Raw genomic sequence first — 19,907 nt, forward strand, 5'->3', positions numbered from 1 at the left:
GAACGGACTGGACTTATTATAATCTGTTCGGCATAACCATTAAAACGCTGGCAGTATGCATCACTCAACAGAAAAAATAATAATTTTATAGTTGGTCAAACCAAATTATCAGTAAATAAGGACAAAAGAAACTGTACTCATCCTTTTCTTTTGGGTGCTAATACTAGTGTAAGAGAAAGATAGTATGATTCACTCTGCTATGTTTGAAATGAAACAGTCCTTTGACAAACTATAATAAGTCCAGTCCGTTCACCCATTGGTTGGTTGTCTATGGGTTGTCTTATCATCTGTCAAATGTGAAAGCGAGTGCTTCTTGGAAATGAATATTGTGTGCCTATTTTATTGTTTTATGTTGTGATATAAAGTTTTGCCGTATTAATTTGATCACTGTTATTGATATTTAATTATGAACACGTAAATAATCACCAAATAACGATATGGTTGTGTCACCGCAAAGCCCTGTTGATGAAACCCAAAGTGTACGCGCTGCTAAAATCAATATGGCGTCAAAACAAAGTTCTGTGTCTGTTGCTGACACAAGAGCAGAACTAGCTGATTTAGTAAAGAGAAAGGCTGAAGTGGCTGTTAGTATGCACGATAATTCTAAAATATGTATTTGAAATGTCTTACAATATTATCTCCTATAAATGATACCACATGACATTCACACAAATCATGAACATTTTCTATAAATTTATTGCTTTTTAGGAGACTCTGGCTAACTTGGAACGGCAAATATATGCCTTTGAAGGATCCTACCTAGAAGACACGCAACTCTATGGCAACATAATCCGTGGCTGGGACCGATACCTAACTACCAACAAGAGCACCAATTCAAAAGCAGACAAGCGCAATCGGAAATTCAAAGAAGCTGAGCGACTGTTTTCAAAATCTTCCATTACGTCTATGGCAGTAAGTTCCTCTCTAAATCTACTAGTAATTAAAACACCTAATAGTTATAATATTTCATTTATTAACTCCATTTTTTTTTGCAGGCGGTTAGTGGACTTGTTGATCCAGCGGAAGCAAAGAGTAAGTATATTGATATTTATGATACCTCAGCTAAACACTTTTATCAAGATGTTACTTAATGATTTTGTTACCATTTCTTTACAGATGAAAGGCATAGTGAAACGGAGTCTCAAACAAATGAGGATTCATCAGACACACAAATCAGCTCCAACTTGAACATTGGCAGTTTGAACCACACAACTATTCATGGTTCTACAGAAAGCATTGCCTCAAAGCCTTCTGGCAAACAACATACTAATGGCATAGAAAAGGTCATCAGCCATTCTCAAACTAAACAAAATGCTACACAGAAAATAGCTGCCTCTTCCGGGATGCTTCAAAAAGCATTCGGCAGTGACAGCAAAATGCTGTCTGCTGTTGGCCTGGACAGCAGACCTGGCACCCCTAAAGACAAAGATTCGAGTATGAACATGTTGAACAAGGGCGACACAACACCAAACTCACTAAAACATAAACTAAATAATAGCAATAGTAGCAGTAGTGTGAAGAAGAACAATAACAAGAAAGCGAGACACAGATAAAACATTTTAGATGAGTTTTAAAACGCAATAATATTACAATGTACAACTACAACTCTATGAATGATGTGCCTAAGGACAATCCTATTCCGGCATGGCTAGGACAACTGGTCATGTTATGCAACAAGTAATTTTTCATCACCTATCCAATACACCATGAAGAAAACAAGTCTTGCTGTGAACCACTGCCAATTGTTATAGCCTTTCTGGAATGCAACAATTAAATACAGATGTTAACAAAATAATGTGTTTTATTTCTGATTTCTTTGGCATTATTTTACAAAATAAAAGTTTGTCCCTTATTAATAATTACACTTCAATACTGCCAAGCTCCCCAAATATACAAAAGAAGCAGGTTGTTGGCAGTGAAAGTGTTAATTAATCCTCCCAGTACTAGACCTCATGAATGTCTGCTTGAATCTGGATTCTGGAATTAGAATATGAACAATCAAATTAATAGCATGAAGTAAATATTAATAATCAAAATAATTAAGATTTTATTCTAGAGCCTTTCGTAACAATTAATCAGTTTACACAGTCAACCATACTGCATTTAAAATTCCTTAAATTTTACATACTATTTTCTGTACTTACGTTTCAGAACATTAGGCAAGTCCCGAATTGGTCCACAATATCTCATGGCTAGGTAGAAGAGTACAGGCAGCGCTGATATAATAGCAGAACAACACAAGAATACTATTTCTGGAGCCCTTCTTAACTTGCAGCAGTCCAGGTCTTTACTCCACACTGACCTTGTAGTATTCATCTAAAAAAAATATAAAATACTGATTTACAATGAATTATAATTATGTCTAGTCTAAGTATGACATTTGGAAGCTAATGAACAAGCATAAATTGAATACTGATATATGAACCAGGGATCTCCACCTGTGGAAAGTAGGTTAGAGTGCCCATGACAGCATCAGCAGCCATTAAGGCTTGGCCCCCAAAAACTTTTAGCCTAACCTCTAAAGTAAAATCAAGAGCCATGTATTAAACAGTTGTATATATTGCATAGAGATATAACTCACCAAGTCCACCACATCCATACAAACACTATTAACGCCAATGCCATCAGGACTGAGTGACTTGTAGAACTCATCCAGTTCTACATACAGTTGCATACAGTTCTCACATACCTTGTCTGTATTATTCCCATATTTATGTATGTTATCAACAATACAATCCATAGTTTCATTGTGCAATTTGTCAAACTTTTTTGTATTATTGGAAGTTGTAGGGATACTTCCATCCCACTCAAAACAATCTGAAATATATCATCAATTTAAGCAAAGTGCAGTTTATACTCTACAGTTCACCATAAACAAGGAATATAATATAGATGATGAGCTTTGTCCATCTTATTGTATCTAAAATATCCACCCACAAAATCTTATCTGTATCTGAAAGATAATAATATTAATAATGCTGCACAAATAAGTGTGAAACTTACTGTTACAATTTCCTTTATCCCAAACAGACGCTATGTGAGTCTGAAACTCAAGCACCGCATCTAATCTATCCTGAGACATAAACAAAGATCTGCAGGTTGTACCATTATCCTCTGCACTCAACAACTCATTGAAATCCAATACAAAATTAACATATTCATTGACACACTTCTCACAGAGTCGGACAGGCCTGGCATAAATAATGGAACACATTGTCAAATTGGAAGCGGAATGAGCAAATGCTTTTAGAAGTCCTGTACATTTCACTGAGTCATTAGATAAACCACCATCTGCATTGTAGAGTAATGACCTAAAAAGATAATGCAATTAAAAGGTTGAAGAATATATTATGTTAACTGCTACTGCAGTCAGTATTTACATATTGTTTACTAGTTTTTTCAACCGAATGGGTGTTCAGTTTAATTCAGGATATATATTATTGTACCTATTTATCAACAGCAAAACAAGTACTACTCACAATGGCACATCAGCTGTAAATAATTGGAAGTTCAAGATGAATATAACGCAGATAAAGCAATTTCGGTACATTTTGGTTGTTATTCCTCAGTGAATTGGAACTTTTGGGATCAACAATTCAACACAAAGAGACAGCAATAAAATTTTTCGTTGGGAGTCCGACTAGTCCGAGTGTTTTGATACGGTTTTGATTGTCACGTCACGTCATCATTGTCAAATGTTTCCCGTCAATGTCAAAATGTCATAGAGATAGACATGAACTAGTTCATACTCTGAATCCGTCAGAACGGAACAGTCTTATGTATCTTTCAGTAGGAGTAGCAGAGAAAGCGCTGTTATTGTTTGTCCTTCCTCATAGATGGTAGGATCTTAATAGATGTGGTATATGCGTGCGTCCGTGAGGGACAAAACATACGCAATGCGAAACTATAGCTGGTCAACCAAATCTTGACAGTAAAAAAAGGCGCGAAATTCTAATTTTCTATGGGACGATATCCCTTCGCGCCTTTTTTCAAATTTGCCGCCTTTTTCTACTAACAAGATCTGCTTGACCAACTATTCATTCTCACGAGCGTTTTTCAACGCGCGTTAACAAGCGTTTGAATGACTCAAATGGAAACATGTGTATTTATTCACACGATGACGGTAACGCTTTTTATCAAGCGGTGTTGTATTTTCGACTTTAAGCCTTGGTCGTTAAATTGAATTTAGCGTGCAGACAGATTCAAACGCTTTTTTAACGCGCGTTAAAAAAGCGCTCGTGTATGGGGCACTTATTCTCTTTCTTGCTCATGCCGTTTGAGATCCTTTCTAAAACGCTAAGAATTTAATGTATTGGTTTGACGATTTTGACAGTTTTGTTCATGTTTTGTTAACTTTTTTGCTCAAATCAATTTTCATTGGCTCAAATGCTCAATTTATTGTTGTGAAACTTGTGAATGGTTATATATACTTGCTTTGAGGATTTCATATTTCTCAGTTTCTCTTCTCCCTCTCAATGTCGCTAAATAATATTAGCAGTAATAGGAGTAGGATATAGTATTTGTATATTTACTCTGAAAGTTACATTTATCTACTTTAATGTAAAACAATGGAGGCCATGGAATTTGTTGAACAAACACCAGAAGTCTTGCAAAGGAAACTGTATTTTTTATTGGAACAACTACAGGATATGGCCAGGGAACTCCCACCGTAAGGATCTGTGTTCCATCTCTATTTAAGCCACTATGATACTGATATTATGATAATACCTTCTTGATAACCTCCATCCTTCTTTCAGAAAGTACCAGATGCGAGTACCCATTGAGCTTCTCTCTGGACTAGCTAACTGCCTTTTGAATGACACTGTTTTTGAAATAGTCAAAGGCTTAATGGAAATACAACATGTAACTGAAAAACATTTGTTCCAGCAAAGGTTGCAAATTATAAGCAGACATACATGTAAGTTACTTATCAATTTTTTAACAAGCAGACACGTCTGCGAGCGATATTCAAAATTTTAGATTGTGGAGGATGCGGGTTCAAGTCCTGCCGGAAGCGTAACTTTTTCCATTTTTAGTGTACCGCACAAACTTTGTTTGCAGTACACTTATTTCCTTTAATATTAAATTAAGTTACTTATGTTTTATAGTTTTAGTTTTTCTTTGACCACAGCATCAAATATATAGTAGGTAGTGGCCAAAAATTAGATCACACCTTTCTTACCATAGAAAGAAGGATCTGTACCAATGTACCAAATCAATATATTGGGCCACTTTGTCATTATCACTATCCATTTGACTGTACCAAAACTGTACAAAACAAATAATTTGCCTGTGTCAGTCAAGCCTACATAAAGTTAATCCCGCTTTTAGTTGTTTTGAGAGTGATTAGTATCAAGATAAATTAAAATTAAATAAGCTTCACTTGTTTCAGTGGAAATTCAAAACATGGTCAATAGTACTCCAAATCAAGAAGAATTAGAATTGCAGAGGGCAATTTTATTAACAAAACACAAAGAAGAAATTAAACAAACAGATATGAAACTAGTTATCCAATTGGATCAAAAAGTAAGTGACTAAGCATACACATTACACAATAAAATATGAACTAGAAATAGAAAAAAACATGTAGCAGCAGAGCAGCACACAACCACTTTAAAAATACTACTTTCTAATAACATTGCACCACTTTTCTATTGACCAATTGACCATATATGTTTCCAGCTATCCCAACATCCCTATCTATGTGGCATATAATGTGCCATATTGTCAGCTAAAGTTGCAGACCTTTCATCTCCTCTGAAAGGAGTTAAGAGGCATTGTTGTCTAAAGAGCAAATCCCTAATGCCCTTGCAATGGAGTAAAGAGTTGTGATATTTTAGCTTTAGCTGATGATATAATAGAGATTTTTAGTTACTATATTTTTAATGTTGTGGATTTTGCAGGTGAGCGATCAGCAAGTGACACTGGAAAAAGCTGGAGTGCCAGGGTTTTATGTCACAAATAAACCTATAGAAGTTAAAGTACAAATGTATCTCCTAGATTTCATATTGAGGCTAAGCAAGATGGACATTCCTTGACAATCGTGTTTTTCAATATGGATAATATTTTTTTATGGGTACCTGCCATAAATGGAGATACAACATGTGAATTTTATAACTTTATTGGATTGAGAACATTGAGAATGATAACTGTCATAGGTATTGTTTTGATTCACTGGGACTCATGTACAGTCGACGTCAAAGAGAAATTTACGGCCAAAGTAACAAAAAAATGTTTACACGACCTAAATGCTATGACAATAAAGTCGTGTAAATAATTTTTTGTAACGTTAGTCGTAAAGATCTCTTTGACGTCGACTGTACATACAATTTTGATCATCATAAAAAGTTCTAATATATTCACATCATAAAAATCTAGTTTAAATATGAAATTAACACTATTGTTAACACTTCCTAAACTCCTGTCAGATGCTCAAATATTTGGTATATGTTGGATAATTTGTAAATTATATTAAAGTAATAAAATATTTTTATGTGTGAGTATTATGTATTACAATTTTAAATTCAAATGCACCGCATTCGCCCATAACAAGAACATTCTTACATGCAACTAACTTTTATTGTATACGGGAATAAAAAAACTACACTGTAAGATTGTAACCATATAATAAAAACAATAAATAAACACAATAATGATACAAATAATCTATCACAAATCTTGTGCTTTTTACGATACTGACATGATTACAAAAATAGGGTATAGGTAAGTAAGTACCTAAATTTTTATTTAAATTGTTTCGCTTTTTATGCCAAAACTATCTTACTTAATAACGTTCGGTAGACATTAGAAAATATTTGCGCACGGATTTGTAAACCATCTTTAGAAAAAACGTAAACATATTGGCATACTTATAACTCCAAATCCAACTACTAAAATTGGTTTGGCTAACTTTCTAAAATACTGTTGGCTTTTGACCAAACTCACTGATATATTCCTAAAATCGTTGAATAACAAAATAAAGAGTTAAAATGTCGTTTCCAGTCGGACAATTTCAAACACAGGTCCTATTCTAAAAAAATCGAAGGCAACTATGAATCTATATAAATACTAATTACTTACATCAATATTCGCGAAACTATGTGGATGCAATTATATTGATATTTTACAAAAACCTGTCCTGTTGGGACATATATCAGTCTTTAAGATCAGCTTAGCTAAGATGGGTGAAGTTTTAAAACTAAAATAAGCCCACCTCGGGCATTTGTGCTGTAGTAAAACATTGTGCGAGAAGTAAAAAAAGTGATTGTTCACATGTAATGTAAGGAATGCTTTCAGCAAATCGATAAGTAGATTGAAATAGTTAATTGCATCCATTGTTTCGGACCACTTGCTTTTAATTTAATCAATAGACTATTAAATAGAGTACCTAGGTGGGAAATTTAAAACATATTTTGAATATTTTCGGCCATTTCCTCTCAGAAATGGTATCACCACTAATTCTGATAGTCCACGGTCGACACTTTTACATACAACATTTTCTTGTTAGTTTAGACGGTTTAGTTAAAATTTTACATGTCATATATGTCTGTAGACAACCTTTTGCTACTAGGATTTAAAGTAGGTACTCCTCAGTATTCTAAATAGAATGTAACCAAACATTTAAACCATGTCAATTAAAATTAAAAAGTAACATGCTTAAAATTTCCCATTTTCCCAAGTACTTATCAAATTAAATGCTTCATTAATCGAAACAATCAAATTTAATATAAACAGTTTAGCCCCTTACGATATCACCAAATATAATACAACTATGAATAGAATACCGTTGTGTTTTGTATTGCAACATTTACAGATACAATACAAAGTTAAACACACCTAGAAAAGGCCGATTGTTAACTGTATAAAACATTATTTATATAAAGAATTTTCGTTATTTGATTTTATAGTATAAACTATAATATTCCTTGTGAATACTGTAACAATATAACGTAACGTTTATTTCTTTTCAGTCCCATAAGATGAGCCTTCGCTAATTTTTGACATGCCTATAGACTTCTGCAGGATAACGTAAACTGAAACAAATGAGGACACATATTATTATTTCTGTAATTAATAGGTAATTATTGTGACCCAGCAGAGCGAGAGTCCCCTAGCTTTAACCTGTCTCTGTCACGTCCAATTTGCATACGGTATAAAGTAAACCTTTCGTAGCATTTTTATGTTTCAAATTGTTTTAACAAAATACTTGACACAAAATACGTTTGTACAAGTGAACTCGAAATTATATCTAACGTTTTATAAGGTGGGATGGTCGGTATTTTGCTATAATAATCACACCCTGTGCTATAATAAGCAAATATTATAGCCTATAGCCTCGTAAGACCCAGGGCAATTTTGGCGCTTTCGAATTTGGAACTTTCTTTTATTTTATTAAATTATACAACGGGACTTAATCGCGTATCTAAGTTTTAAGATTTACCTCCGACGTTTCGAGGACGGCGTTGTCCCCGTGGTCTCGGAGAAGACTGGCTTAAGTTGACATCAGCATCGTCTAACCGCGCGAGTTTTTCGAACTACCCGCACTTGGTCTTGTTTATCCGCGATTAAGTCCCGTTGTATAATTTAATAATGTGTAAAAATCGTGAAAGTTTCTTTTATTTCTATACGAGTTCAAAACTCGAATTTAATTTGTACTTGTACAAGTACACGGGGACTTACGAGGATTGAATATAATTTAGAATATACTTACATATACGCAGCGCCCTGTAACTAAGTGGGGCGATGATACTCGTAAGGCAGGCAGGGATTGGAGCAGAACTGAAGATCGAGCACAGTGGCATGCCATGAGAGACCTGGCTACAGTCTACAGTGGACTGATGCCAGTTAATACTTACATCCAAAAAATATAGCGACACCAATGGAAAAGTACAACAGCCTCCCACTAAGTAACAGTCCCATGAGGTAGTAGAGCATGGGTGTGAGCGTGATCACGGCCCAGCCAAGCGTGTTGATGAGCGAGTAGATCCGGATGGGGTACTGGAACGGCTCGATCCGTGCTACGCCCGACTCTAGGAAGAAGTCGCCCGTGTTGTGGAAGGATTCCGCCATTTTGTCCTGAAAAGATAAGATGCGATTTTTTGCAGCGATACAAACGCGCGTCGCATCGCGACGTCGGCGGTCTAATTAATTAATTATAATATATTGCATCAGGCGTTACTAGCTTTGCTATTTCGCGATATAAAAAACGTGTCAACGTGGTGGACTGGTGGTAGTTAATTAATATTAATGCTAACCCGTTATGCTTACTTGCGTATTTTATAAAAGCAATTGAAGTTAACCACCCTCCCACCGCGAAACGAAATACCTACGCAAACAAATAGGTATAACAAACCGGCACTAAAAGTACAAAACTCGACACGTGTCGTCTCTACAGGGCATCCTTAGGAGCGGCAATGGAATTTTAGAACAGGGGCTTTATATTACTGTAGGTATTACTAGATTTGCTAATGCATCGCGACTGTACATAATGCTGCAGCAAATTATTGTATGTATAGGGCCTATTCGGTGATAGAGAGCGCATATTAAAACAACATTTTAGCTCTACCTGATGTGTTTATCAAGTAGGTAAATTAAAACAATGTAAAACTCTTAAAGATTATCTCAATATCAATAACTAATTTATAGCTTGCAGTATCTCCGATTAAAATTAATCTCGTTGCTGATAGTCAACACGTCTTACGAGATAATGTCGAGATAACAAAATTTTGTGCACCAATTTGACTATAGTAGCCGCAATACCAACTAGCGACTGAGGTCATAATGCCATCTCTCTAACTCTTGATTGGTCTTAACAAGGGTAAATGAGATAGCATTATTATGACCTGTCGGCAATTGGTATTGCGGTGAGTACACTAAGTTACCTAAGAAAACATTAGTTACTATTTTTAGGTAAGGTATTAAATACCTTACCTAGTTAGGTTTATTCATCTAACGATAAATAATAATATGTCTAATCACTAATCAGATTATGTCACGCGTACCTATAGATAGCACGAACATGACATTATTACCACGATGACTGTTTAACTTTGGTAAGGTTTGATCAGGCAAAATTATAAAAATAATTGCACAAATACAGGATGGCCAACTTAGAGGTATACAACTTTCTTTTGCCGCCATTTTATTTTGGCGGTAAATATGACAGTTATTGCATGAAAATTAGTTTGTGTAGATACGGCAAATTTATTATGGAGCGAACGACGGAACAACGTGTTTTAATCATTAAAAACAATAGAAACATTAAAAATTACGTTTCCCGGTCGATTAATTTCGAGAAACGGTGACATTGACTGGCCCCCAAGATCGCCTGATTTAACAGCTCCTGACTTTTTTCTGTGGGGCTATCTAAAGGGACGTGTCTATGCATTAAGGCCAACGAACCTTCAGCAATTAAAACAAAATATTCGAAACACTGTAGCTGAGATAACGCCAGAAATGTGTGAAAAAGTGATGAAAAACGCGATGAAAAGGGTTCGCATCTGCCATGCTGCTAGAGGTGGACATTTGTCTGACATTATTTTCCATGTGTAATTGCTGACCCTACATATTATATTTAACAAGGAATACTTAATATTTTTTTATGTTTTATAGAATAAAATTTCAAAAATAAAGTGTATACCTCTTATTGGCCACCCTGTACAATAAACAGTTTTATGACTTATAGAAAGTTACCTTGACGACGAATAAATCGTGCACCCACTGCGAGGCTGCCGCCTCGTCTTCGGGGACGTTTTCTACGGGGATCCGCTCGATGTACAAGTGTGCGTGCACCTGCTTCCCGTACAGCAGGCTCGTTATGGTCGGCGGGTTCTACACAATAAACCGGTCAAATGCGAGTCGGACTCGCGCACGGAGGGTTCCGCACCATCAACAAAAAATAGAGCAAAACAAGCAAAAAAACGGTCTCCCATCCAAGTACTTACCCCGCCCGACGTTGCTTAACTTCGGTCAAAAATCACGTTTGTTGTATGGGAGCCCCATTTAAATCTTTATTTTATTCTGTTTTTAGTATTTGTTGTTATAGCGGCAACAGAAATACATCATCTGTGAAAATTTCAACTGTCTAGCTATCACGGTTCGTGAGATACAGCCTGGTGACAGACAGACGGACGGACGGACAGCGGAGTCTTAGTAATAGGGTCCCGTTTTTACCCTTTGGGTATGGAACCCTAAAAACTACCATTTATTATCGAATTACAAATAGGCTCAATTATCGCACATTTATGTACTTAGCATTAACGCGGTAAAGTGTCATTCAATAGAACTTGCTAACTATGTAAACAAACCGCCATACTAAAATTGACACTGAATGTCAAATTACTAGTAACTTTTGTTTACATAGTTAGCAAGTTCTATTGAATGACACTTTAGTTAATTTATTACGGACAAGTATTTAAATATTCAATTTTTTTATTCGCATACTGTTTAATATATGTACATCAAATTGTGTAATGGACTATTCTGTACCTAATGTTCAGAGAGGAAAAGAGGATTAGGTACGTTTGTATGGAGAAGCGATCGTCCTTTCACTTATGACACATAGATTCAAGTTTATGTTTTTTTTTTCCCAATAAAGAAACTAAAGTAAGCATAGAACAGATGAAGATGACAGGATTTTGGGAAATAAATAGTTGAAAAATATTATGCAGATTTTACCTGCCTTTTTAGACTGATATCATCCACTAATCAAGACAAATCAAACAACATTAGGTAATCTTTATGGGAAGTGGGTTAAATTTTGTTTTCAAGTTTGGATGACACTGACATACATACTCTGGGAAGAGAGATAGTAAATCATATGTAAAAAAAAATAGTACCATCGCCCACACTGTTAACTGTACATCGGTGGACCTTATGCCTTTTGTAATAAAGACAATAACACACATGACATGTACAGTTAGGAGTGTTGCTGTTTGTACCTTGGCATCTTTGTCGAATGCCAGCTGAATGTTGTAAATAGCTGGAATCTTCCCCCTGAAGTGCGGCAGGCTGGTGGTGAACCCTCTCGTCCGAGGCGTCAGGTGATGTTTGAGAAGAGGCAGATTCTTCTCCTTCGCGAACTTTAGGGAGGCCTCATGTTTCTTTTTTGTGAAGCGAGTCCCTTCGGGAGTCATCAGCAGCTGAAAACAATTTAGGTGATGTTTAACCTCCTAAGGCCCACGACACATCCAAAATTTGCCACTGAAATTTTAACCTAAACTGTAGGCAATAAAGTTGATTTTGCGTTGTTTGAAAATTGAACGAAACAATGCAAAAGCGACTCTGTTCCAATTGAACATGGTTTAAATTACATCGAACCGAATAGGTACTATAGGAACTTGGGCCTTAGGAGGATATAATTATGCTACGACCGAACTAAAACCAATATATCGCGAATCAACATGAATGGGAGTCACACCGCCCCCTCCTACTAAGGACCACGGTTGTACTTGTAGTAGTAATTATGTACTACAATGAGACCACGGTACTACTTATAGAACAAGGTCAACCGACACGAAGCGATTGAAGCGAAACAAAGTTCGCTTTTCATAGACCGAGACAACAATAGCCCAGCTATTCAAACTTCAAAGTTATTGGCTCCATTCATCGGTATTGTATTTCTAGAGAAAAATAAGTAGGTAACTGAACGTCAAAATCATTTCTATAATTCATTTTAAATACCTAAATTTACGTTTAATTTATCAACTTATTTCAAGAATCGACTAATTACTAGTACTAGGGAATGCAAATAGGTAATACCAGTGAACCTGGTTAATACATGTAGAAATAGTAATAATGCTCATACTTGAAAGTATAATTACACATCCTTTTTATTCAGATTCTGAACCATTAGGTCTATCATCTATCACATATCTTAAGCAGTCAGATAGCCTATTTTAATATTTGGCGCCCAAGGTTTTAGCCGAGCAAAACTGACTGAAAGTCGGCTTGAGCCGCTTCGCCCGGGCCATGGTCATCCATGGCCCCTTTTGACCCTAGCTAGGGTAAATGTGCCCCTAATTTTAAGGAAAAATACGTAATAATATACGTATCGTATCGTATATGAACTTGTTTTTCTTACTCGGTGATAATACTATTCGTATATAAAGATTAGAATACGAATGTTCTCTTATATGCTGTTTTTGTTCTACAAGGGCCGATACAGACGGACTACAACCCGACTGCAATTTGTATGGGAACTGCACGCCGACGTTGCAGTTGGCGTGCAGTTCACATACAAATTGCAAGTTGCAATCCGTCTGTACCGACCCTAAGCTATGCCCTCTGTTTTTGCTTGATACCTAGCAATGACATCTGGTATCAATTTTTTTATGGTTTCAGTTATAATCAGATAATCATGCATAATTTTGATAAGCGCACCGACGACAATAGGTATCTGTCTGTAAGTTAGGAGCTCCTACATACTTACCGAATTTCAAAATCAGTTTTGAAGTTTAAACGTGAAAAGACAAAGCTGACAGAGAGAGGGGTTCCTTTGGCATTTGTAGGTACTAAATTATATATGTATTTATATATTTATGGACGTTAAATATATTTAACGTCCATAACCTAGATAAAGTGCTAACTACCCCCAAGTCATTGACCGCTTTGCAACGCAACACGTGCGGTCAAAGTTTGCGCCGTCGCCACAGACACGCCGATTATAGCTTTTAAACAACAATAATTATATTATTACACGGAATTGCTGTGATTACGATAACCTGCGAAATTATAGTAGTCTAGACTGGACCATTATCTATACTACATTATTCAAAATACAGTTTACTGTAACAAATATAACTTGACCTGATTATAATTAAATACTATACTTAAACAGACACCATTTTGTACGATTGGTTTTCTTAAGACGATTCTCCGTAAGCGTAGGTACGTCGTTGGGCCGTTGGTGTATCCGCGTCTGAAGGCCTACCGCGAACCACGTTCGACGTGTTGCCCCTCTGTCGCACTTGTAAATTTGTACATAAGTGTGACAGTGAGACAACACATCAAAAGTGGTTCGCGGTAGGCCCTCTGGTTTGAGCGGTCGTGCCGTTAGGGTCAATGCACTGCAGACCTTACAGGTATGAGGTAAGGTAAATATTACGCAACATGCGATGTTGATGAGAAGATTCTCGAATCAAAATGTTTCAAGGCAAAGTCGATATGTGTTATAAGACATCAAATCGGTTACGTTTTTAGGGTTCCGTACCCAAAGGGTAAAAACGGGACCCTATTACAGTAATAGGGTCCCGTTTTTACCTAAGACTTTGTAACTAAGACTCCGCTGTCCGTCCGTCCGTCTGTCACCAGGCTGTATCTCACGAACCGTGATAGCTACAGTTGAAATTTTCACAGATGATGTATTTCTGTTGCCGCTATAACAACAAATACTAAAAACAGAATAAAATAAAGATTTAAGTGGGGCTCCCATACAACAAACGTGATTTTTGACCGAAGTTAAGCAACGTCGGGCGGGGTCAGTACTTGGATGGGTGACCATTTTTTTGCTTGTTTTGCTCTATTTTTTGTTGATGTTGTGGAACCCTCCGTGCGCGAGTCCGACTCGCACTTGGCCGGTTTTCTTGACCGTGAAATACTAAGGTTAAAATTCGTATTTTGATTACGTCAGTATGTATTATTAGTATTAGGCATTGTATGTAAATGAGACAAACAAAAAACATGATTATATTTAAATTAATTAATTCAAAGAGATTACGTTATGGTTATGTCTCGTGTAATATGTAAAATAAATAAATATTTTGGGGACAAGCTTACTCAGACGCAAAGCTTGTACTATGGGTTGAGCACTGGTGGCCTAGTGGTAAGAGCGTGCGACTTTTAACTCGGAGGTCGCGGGTTCCGACTCCGGCTCGTACCAATGAGTTACGAAATATAATTTGATATCTACCAGTCGCTTTTCGGTGAAGGAAAACATCGTGAAGAAACCGGACTAATCCCGATAAGGCCTAGTTTCTCGTCTGGGTTGGAAGGTCAGATGGCAGTCGCTTTCGTCAAAGCTAGTGCCTACGCCAATTCTCGGGATTAGTCGCCAATAATGCGAGGAAGATGAAGAAGATGATGACCAGGATTCGAACCTGGGACATCCTGCTTCGTAGGGTCACTACCGACTAGGTTAGGTGGCTGATACAATAGTAGACAAGTCTCGCATTCTACCTCATGACCACAAGTGATATAGTAATGGAATCGGGTCGAAACAAACTTGACTGACGGTACCAGTACATACTGTGTTATTAAAAAAGTCACAATTCTAATCAACTAGTGGGCAAAAGATAGATATGTACTCTCAACAGGAATTTAATTTAGGCATAATTAGTAGGTTTATTTAAAAATGCGCACATGGTGCCGTCGTTGCCGTGAATTCAGCAAATGAAATATCATGCTGTTAAAAATGATCAAATTCACTATAGACGAGAGTAAATAAAAAGAAAATTCAGCTGGGCTAGCACTAGCACATGATTGGCGCGACAGTATCTCGCGACGAGATAGACTACCCATCCCTATTTTATTAACATAGTCGGAACCTTTCCTTCCTTTTTCTTTTATTCTCTGTTATATCTGTTACATCTGTTTCTATTTTGTGTTTGTGCTCACGAATAAAATTATTTCTATTCTGTTCTATTCTATTCTAAAAAGACGCGAGATACTGTCGTGACAATCATAATTCTAGGGGTACAAGTCCAAGTATCAGTGACTATTCAAAAATATTTTTATACTGATAAAATAAAATACCTATTGCTTATAATAGTAGTAGGAGTTATCAGTAATTTAATTGCTATATAACTGGTAAAGTATAAATAGTTGACTCACCCATACTGGATCCGGATAGTCACATATTTCTTTAATCTGCTTCTTTATAATCTCCTTATCTTTATCAAAGGACCTCTCCAAAAATACGAATTCTGAGAACTTCCACATCCATCCAATGGGGGGCATGTACTGAATGGACTTCTTTGCATATGCTTTGCAATTCTGAAAAATTTTAAGTCACTAGTAATACAGGTAAAACGCGTAGCCAGTTTGAAGTGGGAATGGCACGAAAGACCGACTCGTGGAGTAAACGAATACTCGAGAGGCGACCATGGGGTGAAGAAGGTCCTCAAAGTAGACCGAATAAGCGTTGGGACAATGACATCAAAAGGACTGCGGGGATAAGGTGGCTTCGGGTTGCACAGAACCGTGGCGAATGGCGTAAAATAAAGGAGGCCTACACCCGAAGGGTAGAAAAAGGCTAAAGAGAGAGAGAGAGAGAATACAGGTAAATTATCCCCAGGTTTTAGTATTAACATAAGGTTTTATGCATTCGATTTTCTGTCTTAAAATAAAGACAATAAGGTCAATAGTTAAGCACCACCCAATAGTATGATACACTTTATAGAATTTATCAATCACAGAGCCATCCGTCAAGGTTTAACTCATTTAAATGTGAGGCCAGGAGGGCACTGCATATAGGGTCATTGCGCGAGTTTCCGTCCATGCTCTAGTTTTCGTCCACTTGATGGATTAGTAAATAAAATTTGTCATGTTTTATTTTCTACTTGCAAAATATCATTATTATGTAGATAGATATATTGTTTAGACATTAAGGACTGCAATAAGTCCAAATTTGTGCAGCAATATAGGTTTTTACTCAAATTTCGTCAAGTGGACGAAAACTAGCGCAAAGACCCTATAGGAAAATCAATTTGACGCCTTCAATAAAGATCCCGAACCTGAGAGAAGTCTTTTTTCATTTAAATATAAAAATATTATTAATAGTTAAACTAGGCTAGAACTTACCCCTAAAACTTGGATCACATCACAGAAATGCCAGCCCATAAGCCAGTCTATTTCAAAGCTATGGTTCATAAAAAGGTAACCGTGCTCTTTTCCATAATATTTCTCATATTCGTCCTTTTTAATATATACAGACATTTTAGTTCTTGCCCACCATTGTGACATGAACACCAACTCTGAAAAAAAAAAACGTGTTTATACACCGTGTTTTTTTTGATTTCCGTTAATTTCAAGGGTGCATTCCTGAGCTTAAATCAAGTAACTTTCTCAAAGACACCGATATTCTAATTAACTCCATTTCGGAGATAATCAACAATTTATTTTTTCCTATAAGGCCTCTACAAGCGTGTACACTTGCCTTAGGGCCGGTTTACATATTGATTAGTGTTTAGAATGAGTTCATACATTTGCTACTAAAGTTAGGTACAATCTTGGTCGATTGATGTTCGAAATGACATTGATATGTCACAGATTTCAATTATTTGGTTGAGTTAAATGTAATGCCCGTGTTACAACAACGCTGTATGCTACATTTAATTAGTTTTTAAACTTAATTTTTTTTTGTAAAAAAGGCAAACAAAAAAATTTTTTTTTTTAATTAACTATGCCATTTAGTTCACTTAAACATACTTAACCATACCCCGAAGTTAACGGAATTCAATAAAAACACGGTGTATTTAAAAATATTGTTATTAAGCTTTTAGTAAGTTTGTTTTGTTTTGTTTTGTTAGATTTTAAAACAAAACAAATTCAATTATATTTTCTCATTGATTTTGACTGTGAATTTAAATTGTATGGTGGGCCACTAAGGTTAATGTATACACATTTTGTACTGAAATTATTTAAAATTCATGCAGTGTACAAATATTGAATTTCATACTTTAAAGATGCCTAACATTTATTAATATAATGTTTTAAGGTCAACTTACGGCTGTTTAAAGAATATGCCAGATAATAATTTATCTTTCTGTACAACCTCTTGTTGAACGGTCTCAGGCTAAACCATAGGGTTGCCTGCACCATGCTGAGTGCCAGCCCTGATGTAAAGTAGGATATGGCGAAACAGACATGGATGAAGGTTGACTGTTTAATTATATCTAAACTTATCATTTTACAAATTTGTCAGCTACTTGTAGCAGTCATTAAATCTGAAAAGAAAATTATTAGGACCAAATTAGATTTAAAATAATATAAGTATGGACAGAACATATCAATAATACAACTGTTCAAAATACACAATTGAAATCTAAAGTGGTGTGGTATTGTGAGTTTCTGAACTGGACTTTGTATTGATGATAAATTGATAATAGCATGCTAAAGTAAATTTATATCTGCAACCTTAATCACAAGGTACAAAGTACAAAAATACGTACACAAAATTCGGAATGACCGTATTATTTACTTTGTACGTAATCCGCGTCTGATCAGAAACCTTGAAGTTTTTGTAGTGTCGCAAGGATGGTATTCCACTTGTCCAAATTCTTGGTCCAATGTCATTGCGTCTCACTCTCTTATTAAGCAAACTGTGAGACGCAAATACACATTGGACCAAGAAATTGGGCAGGTGGAATACACCCTTAATTGTCATGCTGAGTTTATAAATTTATCAGCATGGAGTTAAGTAGGAAAAGATAGATTGTCTTTCATCAGCATCACATGGTGCTGCACGGTACACTGCGTGGGAACTATTTATATGAGTTTCCGTCCGCTTTCAGCAACAAAGTTAATAGAGGCATTCATTCATAGAAGCGGCATATAAATATACCACTGTAGTACGTATAGTGTAGCAAGATCACAACAGTTAGTAATATTTTAACTGCTATTATTAATACGTAGTAGAAACCACTTTAAATAACAAGTAATAAATTAGCAAACCTCCGGTTCAAAATACATAAATGCGAATTTTATTACCGTTGACAAATTATACAATACACGTTCCCCTAACAGGATTCCATTATTTTGTCTTGTACTTACCGATTACCAAATGCGGTAGGTAAGTTCCATCAAACAGGTTAGTACGAATCACTAAAATAAATTGCGGAATTTAAATGAGATTCACCATTAGCACATGACAAACGATTGACTGGCCGCCCGAGCGAGGAGCGAGTGAGATGTGAGACAGGCTGGCCAATCCGAAATATTATATAAAATATTATATCTATGGGCCGAACCAAACCTGACTGACAGGTGCAATGCAAGATGCAAGCATCAAAAGACGAAGTAGGATGGCAATAGGCTAATAGGGTTGTCCGTTGTCCGATCTGATATGGTTTGATTAATCGATGAATCGTAACGAAAAAACCGGCCAAGTGCGAGTCGGACTCGCGCACGGAGGGTTCCGCACCATCAACAAAAAATAGAGCAAAACAAGCAAAAAAACGGTTACCCATCCAAGTACTGAACTGACCCCGCCCGACGTTGCTTAACTTCGGTCAAAAATCACGTTTGTTGTATGGGAGCCCCACTTAAATCTTTATTTTATTCTGTTTTTAGTATTTGTTGTTATAGCGGCAACAGAAATACATCATCTGTGAAAATTTCAACTGTCTAGCTATCACGGTTCGTGAGATACAGCCTGGTGACAGACGGACGGACGGACGGACGGACGGACGGACAGCGAAGTCTTAGTAATAGGGTCCCGTGTTTACCCTTTGGGTACGGAACCCTAAAAAATGGAAAATTGGTTGACAAAAAAATCTATAGCTGGTCAAGCAGATCTTGACAGTAGAAAAAGGTGCGAAATTCAAGTTTTCTATGGAACGATATCCCTTCGCGCCTACATTTTTCAAATTTGCCTCCTTTTTCTACTGTCAAGATCTTCTTGACCAGCTATACAATAGACTCTACTCGAAGTTAAGCAAAAAAAAAAGATAACTTTTATAAATACGAAAACCGGCCAAGTGCGAGTCGGACTCGCGCACGAAGGGTTCCGCACCATCAACAAAAAATAGAGCAAAACAAGCAAAAAAACGGTCACCCATCCAAGTACTGACCCCGCCCGACGTTGCTTAACTTCGTTCAAAAATCACGTTTGTTGTATGGGAGCCCCACTTAAATCTTTATATTATTCTGTTTTTAGTATTTGTTGTTATAGCGGCAACAGAAATACATCA

General features: G+C 36.3%; 5 protein-coding genes and 1 long non-coding RNA gene across 6 annotated transcripts in view; 2 read left to right on the plus strand and 4 right to left on the minus strand.

Annotated features, from left to right (window-relative positions):
- The window catches only part of LOC134650362 (uncharacterized), a 265,217-nt gene that overhangs the window by 23,671 nt on the left and 221,639 nt on the right, over positions 1-19,907 (minus strand). The window lies entirely within an intron of this gene.
- LOC134650260 (peroxisome biogenesis factor 2) overlaps positions 1-19,907 on the minus strand; it is a 149,657-nt gene that overhangs the window by 2,513 nt on the left and 127,237 nt on the right. The gene's annotated exons all lie outside the window — the stretch shown is intronic.
- On the plus strand, positions 292-1,795 carry LOC134650068 (chromatin modification-related protein MEAF6). The gene is made up of 4 exons (XM_063504894.1): positions 292-584; positions 709-912; positions 996-1,032; positions 1,117-1,795. Exons 1-4 carry the CDS (start codon positions 438-440, stop codon positions 1,551-1,553), a joined length of 825 nt encoding a protein of 274 aa, XP_063360964.1. The 5' UTR covers positions 292-437; the 3' UTR covers positions 1,554-1,795.
- LOC134650565 (osteopetrosis-associated transmembrane protein 1) lies at positions 1,901-3,578 on the minus strand. Its single transcript, XM_063505520.1, has 5 exons — positions 3,480-3,578; positions 3,004-3,311; positions 2,582-2,817; positions 2,145-2,316; positions 1,901-1,977 (listed from the first exon to the last, which is right to left on the minus strand). The coding sequence occupies exons 1-5, from the start codon at positions 3,548-3,550 to the stop codon at positions 1,925-1,927; spliced, it is 840 nt and encodes a 279-aa protein (XP_063361590.1). The 5' UTR covers positions 3,551-3,578; the 3' UTR covers positions 1,901-1,924.
- LOC134650566 (gonadal protein gdl) lies at positions 4,436-6,066 on the plus strand. Its single transcript, XM_063505521.1, has 4 exons — positions 4,436-4,669; positions 4,758-4,918; positions 5,393-5,526; positions 5,904-6,066. The coding sequence occupies exons 1-4, from the start codon at positions 4,569-4,571 to the stop codon at positions 6,036-6,038; spliced, it is 531 nt and encodes a 176-aa protein (XP_063361591.1). The 5' UTR covers positions 4,436-4,568; the 3' UTR covers positions 6,039-6,066.
- Positions 7,588-18,888, minus strand: LOC134650230 (1-acyl-sn-glycerol-3-phosphate acyltransferase gamma-like). The gene is made up of 8 exons (XM_063505178.1): positions 18,769-18,888; positions 17,724-17,942; positions 16,798-16,970; positions 15,829-15,990; positions 11,940-12,140; positions 10,693-10,830; positions 8,856-9,075; positions 7,588-8,033 (listed from the first exon to the last, which is right to left on the minus strand). The coding sequence occupies exons 2-8, from the start codon at positions 17,902-17,904 to the stop codon at positions 7,957-7,959; spliced, it is 1,152 nt and encodes a 383-aa protein (XP_063361248.1). The 5' UTR covers positions 17,905-17,942; positions 18,769-18,888; the 3' UTR covers positions 7,588-7,956.

This window comes from Cydia amplana, chromosome 8 (genome assembly GCF_948474715.1).
Source record: "Cydia amplana chromosome 8, ilCydAmpl1.1, whole genome shotgun sequence".
Classification (NCBI taxonomy): Eukaryota; Metazoa; Arthropoda; class Insecta; order Lepidoptera; family Tortricidae; genus Cydia; species Cydia amplana.

Bases quoted from the DNA above. Each gene is read 5' to 3' on its own strand.
- LOC134650230 (XM_063505178.1), bottom strand. From the start codon at position 17,904: ATGATAAGTTTAGATATAATTAAACAGTCAACCTTCATCCATGTCTGT. The intron at 16,971-17,723 runs GTAAGTTGACCT...TTTTTTTTTCAG, and splicing joins GGCATATTCTTTAAACAGCC to AGTTGGTGTTCATGTCACAA. The intron at 15,991-16,797 runs GTAAGTTCTAGC...AAAATTTTTCAG, and splicing joins ATGTGATCCAAGTTTTAGGG to AATTGCAAAGCATATGCAAA.
- LOC134650068 (XM_063504894.1), top strand. From the start codon at position 438: ATGGTTGTGTCACCGCAAAGCCCTGTTGATGAAACCCAAAGTGTACGC. The intron at 585-708 runs GTTAGTATGCAC...ATTGCTTTTTAG, and splicing joins AGAGAAAGGCTGAAGTGGCT to GAGACTCTGGCTAACTTGGA. The intron at 913-995 runs GTAAGTTCCTCT...TTTTTTTTGCAG, and splicing joins CTTCCATTACGTCTATGGCA to GCGGTTAGTGGACTTGTTGA.
- LOC134650566 (XM_063505521.1), top strand. From the start codon at position 4,569: ATGGAGGCCATGGAATTTGTTGAACAAACACCAGAAGTCTTGCAAAGG. The intron at 4,670-4,757 runs GTAAGGATCTGT...TCCTTCTTTCAG, and splicing joins ATGGCCAGGGAACTCCCACC to AAAGTACCAGATGCGAGTAC. The intron at 5,527-5,903 runs GTAAGTGACTAA...TGGATTTTGCAG, and splicing joins TTATCCAATTGGATCAAAAA to GTGAGCGATCAGCAAGTGAC.
- LOC134650565 (XM_063505520.1), bottom strand. From the start codon at position 3,550: ATGTACCGAAATTGCTTTATCTGCGTTATATTCATCTTGAACTTCCAA. The intron at 2,317-2,581 runs GTGAGTTATATC...TATTTTTTTTAG, and splicing joins GTATGGATGTGGTGGACTTG to ATGAATACTACAAGGTCAGT. The intron at 1,978-2,144 runs GTAAGTACAGAA...TTCTAATTCCAG, and splicing joins CTTGCCTAATGTTCTGAAAC to AATCCAGATTCAAGCAGACA.